The sequence below is a fragment of the Ascaphus truei genome, chromosome 7 (genome assembly GCF_040206685.1).
Source record: "Ascaphus truei isolate aAscTru1 chromosome 7, aAscTru1.hap1, whole genome shotgun sequence".
NCBI lineage: Eukaryota > Metazoa > Chordata > Amphibia > Anura > Ascaphidae > Ascaphus > Ascaphus truei.
Genome location: NC_134489.1, coordinates 55,048,255 through 55,061,610, shown reverse-complemented (window position 1 = coordinate 55,061,610; position 13,356 = coordinate 55,048,255). Strand labels below are relative to the sequence as shown.

General features: G+C 43.6%; 1 protein-coding gene across 1 annotated transcript in view; it reads right to left on the bottom strand.

Annotated features, from left to right (window-relative positions):
* PTH2R (parathyroid hormone 2 receptor) overlaps positions 1-13,356 on the bottom strand; it is a 272,319-nt gene that overhangs the window by 66,501 nt on the left and 192,462 nt on the right. Inside the window, exon 9 of the mRNA XM_075608453.1 lies at positions 7,245-7,311. Within this exon, the coding sequence (XP_075464568.1) occupies positions 7,245-7,311 (67 nt within the window). The remainder of the gene's footprint in view (positions 1-7,244; positions 7,312-13,356) is intronic.

Sequence of the window (13,356 nt, the reverse complement as noted above, 5' to 3'; positions counted from 1 at the left end):
ATAATCCACATATGGATAATAATGCATTTGCCCATTTCAAATATAAGAAGCAGCAGAAATAAAATAAATACATCTTGCACTCACCCCTGCCAGGCAACCACAATGAAGGCCGTCCTCATCCTCACCCCTCACCTCCGGTGATGCAAAAAATACACGAGAATAAAAAGCGACAATATAATGTTCCCTAACCCCTTAATCACCAAATAGGTTAGTAACAACGAGAGTAATTAAGGGGTTAACCCACCCTCGCCCACTACCCACCAGGGAGGCCTACCTAACCACCCTTGGGGACAATACCCCCTTCACCCCCTCCCACGTCCCACAATAAAAACACTACACAGAACAGCCCCACTACTCACCTCCTAGGCCCCAAATAAACATTACCATATTTAATAAACATTAATACATAACCCACTCACCCCCTCTGCCCCCCCATAAAGACATGATTTATTATTTTACATACAGGCTTAATACCCCAGGCCGACAGTAGTCCCCGGTGGTTCCGACGGGTGTCCACAGGCCCCACAGTGCACCAGAGGCGGGTGCCCACAGGGTCTTGGTGTCTCCGGGTGGTCCCTGCTAGGTGCTGTGGGCCTCCAGATGGTCCCTGCAGGTCACCGTGGGCCACAATGGGCTCCATGGGTGGGCCCGCGGGTGTCTGGGGGTCCCCAGGTCATCCCCACAGGTATCTGAGGCCCACAGGTGGTTCCCACGGGAGTCTGGGCGCCCTTGGATTATCCCTGTGGGTCTGCGGGGGCCCCACAACTGTGGGGCTCCCGGTTCTTCTCCGCAGGTGTACCCCGTGGGTCCGGAGGTGGTCTCTGTGGGCATCCGGGGGTCCTCAGTCCCCGCAGACCTAAAGTACCAAACCTGTATGTAAAAAAAAATACAACATGTCCTACATTTAAATAAATCAACCCCCCCCCCCCACCACCACCACCACCAACCCCAACAAACACATGCAGTACAGTAATGTGCAAAATAACTATTATCCAGATATGGATAATAGATTATTTTCCCATTATTAAACACATAAACCAGCATAAATAAAGTAAATAAATACAGTTCTACTTACCACAGCAATAGGATAGATGTCCATGTCAGGATACAGCAGGTGTCCTCCGTTGCCAAAAAAATACGTAGCAAATACATACTTATGTCCACTAACCCCTTAAGTACTTAATTGGTTAATAACCACGAAAGTAATTAAGGGGTTAACCCACCCTGCCCCGATACCCATCCACAAGGCCTTCCCACCTTCCCCAGGCAACTACCCCCACACTTCACCCATTTATTTGTACAGTGGCTTCATCATGCCCATATATAATATATATATACAGTTGTGTGAAAAAGAAAGTACGCCATCTTTGAATTCTATGGTTTTACATATCAGGACATAATAACAATTAGACCTTAGCAGATCTAAAAATTAGGTAAATACAACCTCAGAGGAACAATAACACATGACATATTACACCGTGTCATGATTTATTTAACAAAAATAAAGCTAAAATGGAGAAGCCATGTGTGACAAACTAAGTACACCCTTACTGCTTCCATAGTAATTAAGATGCTAAATAGGAGACAGATGCTGCAAATCAAATGCACATGATTAATTGATCATCAGCAAGTGTGACCACCTCCTATAAAAGCCGAAGTTTTAGCAGTTTGCTGGTCTGGAGCATTGAGGTGTGTTAACACAATGCCAAGGAGGAAAGACATCAGCAATTATCTTAGAGAAGCAATTGTTGCTGCCCATCAATCTGGGAAGGGTTATAAGGCCATTTCCAAACAATTTAAAGTCCATCATTCTACAGTGGGAAAGATTATTCAAAAGTGGAAACATTCAAGACAATTGCCAATCTTCCCAGGAGTGGATGTCCCAGCAAATACACCTCAAAGTCAGACCGTCAATGCTCAGAGAAATTGCAAAAAACCCAAGAGTTACATCTCAGACTCTACAGGCCTCAGTTAGCATGTTAAATGTTAAATTTCATGACAGTGCACTTAGTAAAAGACTGAACAAGTATGGTTTCTTTGGAAGGGTTGCCAGGAGAAAGCCTCTTTTCTCTAAAAAGAACATGGCAGCACGGCTTAGGTTTGCAAAGTTGCATCTGAACAAACCACAAGATTTCTGGAACAATGTCCTTTGGACAGACGAGACCAAAGTGGAAATGTTTGGCCATAATGCACAGTGCCACGTTTGGCGAAAACCAAACACAACATATCAGCACAAACACCTCATACCAACTGTCAAGCACGTGGTGTAGGGGTGATGATTTGGGCTTGTTTTGTAGCCACAGGACCTGGGAACCTTGCAGTCATTGAGTCGACCATGAACTCTTCTGTATACCAAAGTATTCTAGAGTCAAATGTGAGGCCATCTGTCCGACAGTTAAAGCTTGGCCGAAATTGGTTCATGCAACTCGACAATGATCCCAAGCACACCAGCAAATCTACAACAGGATGGCTGAAAAACAATAGAATCAAGGTGTTGCAATGGCCCAGTCAAAGTCCAGACCTCAACTGATTGAAATGCTGTGGCAGGACCTTAAGAGAGCTGTGCATAAACAAATGCTCACAAACCTCAATGAACTGAAGCAACGTTGTAAAGAAAGAGAAAATCTTCTGATAAAGGTACCACGGACCGAAATGCATCAGAGGACCTGTTAGCACGATGTCTGATTAAAGTCTACTTTTAACTCAACCCAGCCTCTCTCCTTCTATTGCTGTGCTGCTGTCAACCTGTCCCGTTGGGGGAAGATTTTCTCTATCTACTTACACTGCAGGCACGCCGGGCTGGTGCTACGCCTACACGCTGATTCCACGTCTCTCCTCGTCATCCTGCTGCGACGCCTGAGCCGCCGGTCACGTGACCGCCCCCTGCGACCAGCTTGGTGCAGGAGGGTTGGCGGCGGATGCATCCACGCTCCCTACGGATGCCAGGATCATCACTTCGGGGTACGCTGAAGGCACAGAGGAGCATCATTATTTCATCCTTCATACCACACACTCATCAACCGTGAGTCTTTCTATCTCGGCGTTTTTGGAGCTCTTTCTGAGCCAGCCGCTGGGAGAGACATCAGGTCATATATTCAAGCTGTTTCTATACAGCCGTGTGGTAGGATTCCAATATGACTATCTCTCTAAGGCTTACAGCACCACTCGCAACTTTCTACTGAGCACCTATAGGGTTAAGAATTTTCTTCACCTGTGTATACCAACGTTGTAAAGAAGAGTGGCCAAAATTCCTCCACAACGATGTGAGACTGATAAAGTCATGCAGAAAACAATTGCTTCAAGTTGTTGCTGCTAAAGGTGGTTCTACAAGCTATTGAATCATAAGGTATACTTAGTTTTTCACACATGGCTTCTCCATTTTGGCTTTATTTTTTTAAATAAATCATGACACAGTGTAATATGTTATGTGTTGTTCATCTGAGGTTGTATTTACCTAATTTTAAGACCTGCTAAGGAACAGATGATTGTTATTATGTCCTGATATGTAAAACCATAGAATTCAAAGAGGGTGTACTTTCTTTTTCACACAACTGTATAATATGGGCATGATTAACCAATATACAAAGAAATAGTTAAGGATTACCAAAACATGCCAAAATAAAAACATCACATTGCAAAAATAAACACAGCACATCTCAAAATCCAAGCACCACACAGCAAAATCAAAATAAAAACATCAAATAGCAAAGCAAAATAAAAAAATCACATAGCAAACAAAAATCAGAACATCACATAGCAAATAAAGATCAAAACATCACAGAGCAAATAAAATTCAAAACATCACATAGCAAAGCAAAATCAAAACATCACATAGCCAATTAAATATCTAAGAAATGCCAATCAAACTATTTAATTGTACAGTGTGTACATGATGCAAATAATCTCGGCATCATGTAACACTATGCCAATCAATGTTCAAACTAAAAGAAACAATAACAATTAATATACAATGCCATCCAAACAATAATAAAATAAAAACAAAGCAAGAAGTAAACCGAAATAAATGATCAATTAATCCAATCTAAAATCAATTACACAATTCACTATTAAAATCCCAAAACCAAACACTTATGAAATAAATGCAAATTCAAAGTAACACCATCAACCAATATCTAACTACTGTACCAAAAATAAACCACTATTAAAAAGCAAGCCCCCAGACATAAACTATTTAAAACACCATATTGTATATACAGATGCAGCTACGAGTATTCTAACACTGCTTTGACAAATCTGGTGCATTCTCCCAGTAATGCTGCAATATTTCTCTGACATTTCTGCAGAAAGACTAATTATTTATTTATTTATTATTTATTTTATAAAATATTTCACCAGGAAGTAATACATTGAGAGTTACCTCTCGTTTTCATGTATGTCCTGGGCACAGAGTTAAGACAAATAATACATGGTTACAAATACAGTTACATAAATGAACAGGGTATAGATTATATACAAGACATTGCATGCACAGTTAAAGAAAATATATGTTATGGGCGAATGAAACAGTTACAGACCAGATTAAAATGTGAGACAGCCTTAGATTTGAAAGAACTTAAACTGGTGGTGGATGTGAGAGTCTCTGGTAGGTTGTTCCAGTTGTGGGGTGCACGGTAAGAGAAGGAGGAACGGCCAGATACTTTGTTGAGCTTTGTGACCATGAACAGACTTTTGGAGTCTGAACTCAGGTGATAGGTGCTGCATGTGGTAGAGGTGAGGAGCTTGTTCAGGTAGCTGGGTAGCTTGCCCATAAAGAATTTAAAGGCAAGACAGGAAAGGTGAACTTTGCGCCTAGACTCTAGTGATGACCAATCTAGTTCTTTGAGCATTTCGCAGTGATGTGTGTTGTAGTTGCATTGGAGAACAAAATGACAAATTGAATTGTAGAGGGTGTCAAGTTTGCTAAGGTGGGTTTGAGGTTCCGTGCCATATACTATGTCTCCATAGTCAATAATTGGCATTAGCATCTGCTGTGCGATACGCTTTCTGACCAGGAGACTTAGGGAGGATTTGTTCCTGTAAAGTATCCCTAGTTTGGCATACAGTAGAGGCAACGTTTATTCTAACATTTGCCGTAATCTAGCCGGGTTACATTCTGGGTATGTGCTGGGTATGTGATGGGTATGTTCTGGGCTAGTTTGAGGCACGTTTAAGGCATTTCTGCATTGACTAACGACCCATAGGATTAACACAGCAGGGATCCCTGGCAGTCCAATTCAGTTTGAATGGGACTGCCAGGGACCCCCGCTGTTAATCTGATAGGCCATTAATCAATGCAGAAATGCTGGGGCTAGTTTAAGGAAAGTTTAAGGCATGTATTCAGAATGTACCTGGGTGTTTCCTGGGTTTTTTGGGGAATTGCCACTGTTTTTTGTTCGAATAAGAGTTGCCTCTACTGTAGGTCTTGGTTGTCAGGGTATCAATGGGCATTCCGAATGTTAAGTGGGAGTCAAACCATAAGCCCAGGTATTTAAAACTAGTGACAGGGGTTAGGGTGGTGTTAGTGTTGGTTCTAATATGGAGCTCAGTCGCTGGAAGCTTTAAGAATTTAGTCTTGGTCCCAAATACCATTGTTACAGTCTTGTCAGTGTTTAAAAACAGTTTATTGTAGGAAATCCAGTTTTCGAGTCTCAAAAAGTCAGACTGAAGTATGTGTTGAAGGTCAGAGAGGCTATGGCTGTGAACTAAAGATATTGTGGTACCTCGCTCAAACCCCTTAGCACACGATAGTTACAAGAAGCTTCACATTTTTAATCAAATATGTATAATAAACTTTATTAAATGTTGTATGTCTGCGCATTCTAGGACCATGATCTAATACCACTTAGGTCTGCGGTGCGCCTTATTGGGGATCTTTCTGTGTGCTCTGTACACCCCTTTTGTCCTAAGCTATGGCTGTGTGCATATAGGATTGTGTCATCTGCATACATGTGTATTGAGGCTTCCTTACAAGCTGTGGGAAGATCATTAATGAACACTGAGAAGAGTAGGTGCCCCAGAACAGAGCCTTGCGGGACACCACAGGTGATATCCAGGGGGTTGGAGTTAGAGCCTGAGATGGACACATGTTGGGATCTTCCTGATAGGTAGGACTGAAACAAGTTGAAAGCATGCTTCCCTATTCCAGAGCTCTGGAGTTTGTTAAGTAGGATAGCATGATCAACTGTATCAAAAGCCTTTGCAAAATCTAGGAATACTGCACCAGTGACTTGTCCCCATTCCATTCCACACTGGATTTCATTGCAAACTTTTAGCAGGGTAGTTACGGTGGAGTGTTTGGGACGAAAGCCAGATTGGAATTGGCTAGGGAAATTTGTCTTGGTGTAGTAGTCGTTTAATTGGGAGTGGAGACATTTTTCCATGACTTTGGATAGAGTTGGGAGAAGTGAGATTGGTCTGTAGTTTGAGAAAGTGTTTTTGTCCCCACTTTTGAAGATTGCGACCCATCGGATTAACACAGCAGGGATCCCTGGTCAATTTTAATGGGACTGCCATTAGTCTGTCTGCAGAAATTTCACAGAAATGTTGCAACATTACTGGGAGATTGCCCCAGATTTTCCAAGGCAAGTGTTAGAATATTCGTGGCTGCACCTGTATACTGTATATATTATATATGGGCATGATGAAGCCAATGTACAAATTAAAGGGTGAAGGGTGGGGCTAGCTGCTAGCTGCCTGGAGAGGGTGGTTAGGCCTTGTGGGTGGGTATCGGGGCATGGTGGGTTAACCCCTTAATTACTTTCATGGTTATTAACCAATAAGGTAATTAAGGGGTTAGGGGACATTAGAATGTATTTGCTATGTATTTTTGTGACAACAGAGGACACCTGCTGTATTCTGACGTGGACATCCATCATATTGCTGTGGTAAGTAGAACTGTATTTATTTACTTTATGCTGGTTTATGTGTTTAATAATGGGCAAATTATCTATTATCCATATCTGGATAATAGTTATGGGTTTGGTGGTGGTGGGGGGGGGGGGTATTGATTTATTTAAATGTAGGACATGTTTTATTTTTTTTACATACAGGGTTGGTTACTTAGGTCTGCTGGCACCTATGGAGACCATCCGATGACCCCCATATGCCCACGGGTACCACCTGTAGAGTTGTAGAAAAACTTGTTACATAGCAAAAGATTTCAAGCTAACCTGTACATTCAACCACAAATCTGAAAAAGAATGTCTTGCAATCTATTCATCCTTCACAATCAATATATAACTCACCGCAATAGCTGCTAAAATTGGTGTTTGGTAAATCCATTTGATGTCCCCAGCGCTGAGATCCCAACATCTGAAAGACAAATAAAATTATCTCAAGTTGCACCTCTTTAGTTGATTTCAAAGTATATGACTAACACAGTAATTTCCTGCAAGTAGCTACAGAGACTTGCAAATTGAGAATGGATCTTGCAAAACAGTGGTATTTTTATGTCATTATCTTTTATTCAGAGAATAATTAAACTTACCCAGTACTCTATTTTTTACGCATCTTTTAGAACAGAGCTCCCAAGATTCAGTCCTTCAGAGCAACCAACAGGCCAGATTTTTAGGACCACACATATCTAAGTAAAATGTGATAATTAGCGTATGATTAATTAGTGTCAGCTAGGTAATATTAAAACTCTGTATGCTCATGAGGATTGAACTTCAAGAACCTTGATTCAATGTGCAGTGAACTACAGTAGCTTCTCCATTGCAGGGAAGTCTCTGAGTTCAGTTATAAGAGGCCCAGATTCACAAAGCTCTTTTATTGATTTAACAAGGTGTTGACCTATTGTAAGTTAACGCCCTATTAAGTACTGACCTGTATCTTCAAAGCTCACTAACACTGTGTTAAGTGCTGTTTTCATTCAGAAATGACAGAGTGTTAACTGTAATGAGACACGTATTTGCTACATTTCCAACTGACATACAGTATATATCTTCAATATGGATATGTAAAGTAGTGCATATTTAAATGACAAATTAGCACATTTGCCAAGTATCTCAGGTGTGTTCCTTTTTCTGCAATGGTGTATCTCCAGGCAGGCCATTGTGTTTCTTGCGTTGCATGGTAATGCTTTACTACCCACTAAGTTGTCAAAGGGGGGTAGGTAGTGTAGTTTTATGTTTACATTAACCCCTTGTAGCCCTTTTTGGTCAGCTACTCATAGAAACACATGACAAGCAGTTTATATGTGCCTTAAAGGAATTTGACTTTCTATTGTATCATCCATTTCAGGTTGGTTTAGTTTTTTCTCTCTCTCTCTCTATCTCTGTATAGAGGAGGTGATCTGAGATGTGAGAGGCATGGGGGGATGTGAGATGCAAGGGGGGGAGAGGGTGATGTTCTGGGGGGGAGAGGGTGATGTGTGAGGTTCAGGGGAGAGGGTGATGTGTGAGGTTCAGGGTAGGAGTGGGTCTGTGAGGACCAAGGGGGAAGAGGGTGAAGTGTGAGGTGCAGGGAGGTAGAAGGATATGTGTGAGGTGCAGGGGGTAGAGGGTGATGAGTGAGGTCCAGGGGGAGAGGGTAATGTGTGAGGTGCAGAGGGGGAAGGGTGATGTGTGGGGTACAGGGGGGAGAGTGAGGTAAAGGGGGAGAGGGTGATGTTTGAGGTGTGATGGGAGAAGATAATATGTGATGTGCAGCGGGAGAGGGTGATGTGCAGGCGGGGAGAGGGTGATGTGGGAGGTGCAGGGAGGAGAGGGTGATGTGTGAGGTGCAGGGGGAGAGGGTGATGTGTGACATGCAGGAGGGAAGAGGATGATGTGGGAGGTGTGGGGTGGAGAGGGTGATGTGTGAGGTGCAGAGAAGGGAGAGGGGGATGTGTGAGGTGCAGGAGGGAGAGGGGTGTGTGAGGTGCAGGGGGGGAGAGGGTGAAGTGTGAAGTGCAGGGGGGAGTGTGATGCCCTGCTTCAGCACAGAGCAGGAAAAGGTAAAAATGGGACACAAGGGGTTAATGTATATCCCCACACTCCAACCAGGTATAAGACGGAGGTTGGTTTGATTAAAATAGGGTTCAGGGGGGAAATCATATAATGTAGGAAGTATGGTAACAATGTTTTTGAATAAGGGAAAAGAGAATGGGGGTTAACCATCCCCAAGCTTGATATGTTGAAGGAATGTCCTAATGTTCTAATTTTTTGTATGCAAACGATTAGGAGAGAGACATGTAGACTGTTATGATTTTATTAATAGTACCATGTGTGTAAATGCATAAACGGGCATGGCTCTTGTGTAGGTTACAGTTATGTGAGGTGGGGGAATTTACATGACAGGCAGGGACAGGATACATTAAAAGATTCACCCTGCTAGTTTATGGCCCACCATTCCAAAGGCCTGGCTTTTAAGGGACCCTGGGGAGATGCCCTCCAGGATGTATACAAAAAGTTAGAGCTTCAAAGGGGTTAAACAGCTGGCCAGCAACTGGGGGGATTCTTTGACCAGAAGCAGATATTCTGTCACTGAGCAAAGGGGGTTTGGCCAGGTGGTATTATAAGCTGTGCAGGCCATGGGGAAATTGTTCTCTGCTGTAGCATCAAGAAGGAGAGGGTGGGGGTGAAGAGGTTTTTTTTACCCATCACAGATTTGAACCCCGCTCAAGATTAATCAGTTCTAAGAGATCCATCTAAGTTTTTCATGAGTCCATCAGTTCCATCTTGTGTGATTCACCTGAGATTCAGTCCCATTGGAGAAGTTCCAGCTCTGAGTAAATCATCTACATTTCTCAGAGGATAAGTGACCTGAATTCAACAGCAAGAGGCTACAGGAAAGAGACGTAGCCTGGAATATTTTGCTGTGTGTGTGCAATTAGGAAAGATGAGTTTTGTTATCCCAGTTTCAAAAGTAAGTGTGTCTTTTTACTGTATTTTTGTGTAACATAGTTGTGTGCGTTCATTAGGTGAATAAACACAATTTATTTTTATCTCTCTGCTTGCTCAATCAATGATCCCGTTAATTAAAAGTCGTAATAAGCTTGGTTCCATCGTGACATGAGGTGCCGGGGGGAGAGGGTCAAGTGTGAGCTGCAAGGGGGGGTTTAGGGTGATGGGCAGGGGGATGTGTGTTATGTGCACTGCAACACTGGCTGCACTGGTATCTGCTGTCAGGTAGTTCTGCTGTGCAGGTCCCCCCTTCTCCTTCCCCCGCCTGGTTAACCATAGCCGGGCTACTGGCTCCCCGCTGCCCTTCAGCTCAGAAGCATAGCCAGTCGAGGCCATGTTCTGGCTGGATCTCGGCATCTCGGCCACTGCTTTTCTTGCACTGGTGGAGACCAGCCTGGGGCTTGAACGCCTCTAGACCACCAAGGAAGGCTTAGCTGGTGCAAGGAGATGAGGATCCTGGTGGGTGAGGTGGACAGGCACAGGCTGCTGCTTCTTCTTCCTTGGCTTGCACAACTCTAAGCGGGCTCTTCATGCTGTTCCAGGCGAGGAGGTGGACGGTGGTGAGTCAAACTTTGCGCCTTACATCCCCACATTTTGCGATACATTCAGAAAGTGTTTTGAATTTGTTTGTTTATGTGTGTGAGCCTGAGAGAGGGGGGAGCACAGGCAGAGCCCCTGCAGTGTATCACACCACAAAATTTGCTTTGTGCCCTGGCTCTTTGTGCAACTTTACATCAATCTAAGTGAAGGAAATACACTGATGACACCAAACTAAATATAAATTAAGTTTTTTTTTTTTAAACAATCCTGGTTGCTTCGGTTTTACGGAAATGCAACCTTTGTCTGCTTTATGAAATGAAAAGGGATTTTCCTTAATGACACTTGTATTCCCATTCTGGGTACAAAACCTCTACATTGTTGCAGCCCTCCGTATGTAACCATGTCATGGCAACTTGACGTTGTGTTGCCATGTTGCGTCCCGTTCTCATTCATACATTATAATATAATACATAATATACATTTAGGCTAGCTAAATTAGATGTATTTACATTAGAAAAGAGGCCTTTAATAAGGGATATGATAAATAAGTAAACATGGGAAGGATGTTGCTTCAGAGAGAAATCTGATTGCCAATTTCTTGGAGTCTAGAATGAATTTATTTTTCCCCTTTAGAGATATCATTGGATAATGTGTCACTGGGATTTTTTTGTTTGCCTTCCTCTGGATCAATATACTGCAAGTATGTATATTGGATAACGTATCTGTCATCTAAATTTGACATAGGTTAAACTTGATGTACGCATGTCTTTTTCCAACCTCATCTACTAAGTACAGCTGAACCCTGTCATAAAGCAGTCCTTGGGGTCCACATAATGAGACCGCGTTCTAACCGGGATTGCGAGAAAAAAAAAATGGCCACCACGATCAGGGTTTCCATGTCTGCTGGAGGGGGAGAGCTGGGATAACTATCCCAGCTCTCCATTAGCCCGGTGTTGCTGTGGCAGCCCCATGCAGCACTTACCCGGCATCTGCAGCTGATCTGTGTCCAGTGCAGGAGAAGTTGGGGAGTCTGCGAGAGGGGCGGGGGGAGGATATCATGCAGTCTGGAGAAGCCGGGATGTCAGCTGTCTGTGTGAGTCCCCCAGCGCATAACTAGCTCCCCTCACTCCTCCCCCCGGCAGCGGTATGGGGTGTGTGTGTACAGCCACGGCCGCTTTTATTTTAAAACTTCTGTTGCCTACAGTATACAGTACAGTACAGTACAGTATGCCTCATGGAACCTTGTTGAAACTCAAAATTCTTGTGTTTAATACTGTACATTAATTAACCAACCATTACTTACTGTACAGAAACACAGTATTTTGTTATAAAAGGAGACACAATGAAACAATTTAAAACAATCTACATTATTTTTATTGGAGTACAGTACAGTAAGTTAAAAATGAATCAACATTTGAACAGACGACCACTCACGCATCGAATTCGATCCCCACCAGTCTGTCCATCCAGGGACGATGCCTTGTATGCCGCAAAATGCCATTTATGGAGTTTCTCACGATTTTCATTAAATGATCTGTAATGGAATGATAGCGCCGCAATTTCTCCACAATAGTCTTTCTTAAATTTTCAGGAAGAGCCTTTTTGACGCGATTCCCTTCGTAATTGACTTTGTAGGCCCACTGTGAGTACAACTCGTAGCTCACGTGGTGCTTGAAAATGTACATGGCATGTTTCTGGGCTATACCTCCACTTGCAAACCTATACTTCTCCCTGAGTGGCTGGGACAGGTCGCGCAAGATGATGTCGGGCACCGTCCCAATGCAAGTGTGTTTGGGTGGGTGTGCTTCTGGGAGCAGGTGTGCTTGTGGAAGCAGGCGAGGGTAGGTGGTCTGGGAGGATGCTTACCTCCTGTCTTAGTCGCCTTGTCTGTGTTGTCTCCTGGCGTGGTCTTGACGGTGTTGTCATGTCATCCTCGTCAACAGCATACATGAACACGTATTCTTCTGATGGAGGGGGTGCGCTTGGTGATGGAATCACCATCCCATCCATGCCACCCTCCTGCTCCTGCGGCTGACATACAGGGGCAGGAACTCCAAGTCAATTAAGTATCCCTGCTATGTCAGTCTCTATCTTCTCCATGCGCTTATCCATCTTCTCCATCTGCTTATCCATCTTCTCCATCCGTTGATCCATATTTAGCATGGTCTCTAAAAGAAGATCTATCTTTACCAGCATACCAGAGTTCTCAGGGCTATTGACACTTAACCCATTCAGCATGCGGTCTAACAAGCTGGATGTTGTGCATGGGGTGCTGTGTACATCTGAGTGGATGGGTGCTGGAGCGGATGAGATTGGGGATCCCTGGAGAGAAGCGGCAGCGTGGAGTGCAGGAGAAGGTGTCCTGGGGGTTCCATGGAGAGAAGCGGCAGCGTTGTCGAGGAGTGCAGGACAAGGTGAAATGTGGGTTCCCGGGAGAGCAGCGGCAGCGTTGTCGAGGATTGCAGGAGAAGGTGAAATGTGGGTTCGATGGGGTGGCTTCCATTTGTTTTGCTCTAATGATATATTAGCTAATTTCTTCTTGACATAATAAGGCTTCTTAAAAGCCTTAGCCTTTGGAGTCGTCAGAAGGTTTTTTTATTAGTCTTAGCCTTTCGCTTTGGCCTTGGCTTGGAAATGGCTTTCGGCTTTTGCTTTTTCGGCACGGCAGAAGAAAGCAGATTTGTGCGTCCGTAGAATCGGGTTGATCCATGGAAGCAGATGGCACAATGCAGTATCTGGACAAGGGCAAGTTTAGATACAGATCATCGAGTGGTAGGCTATGCAATGTGTGGCACCTTTTATGCATGGCAACGAGGTGCAGGTGTTAAAAGTGGGCGTACTCTAATGTGACTAATTAAAGTATCAATACACCATCCATTTTGTTGATTCACTGCACATTGAATACACATCGACTAAACATTGAATATACAGT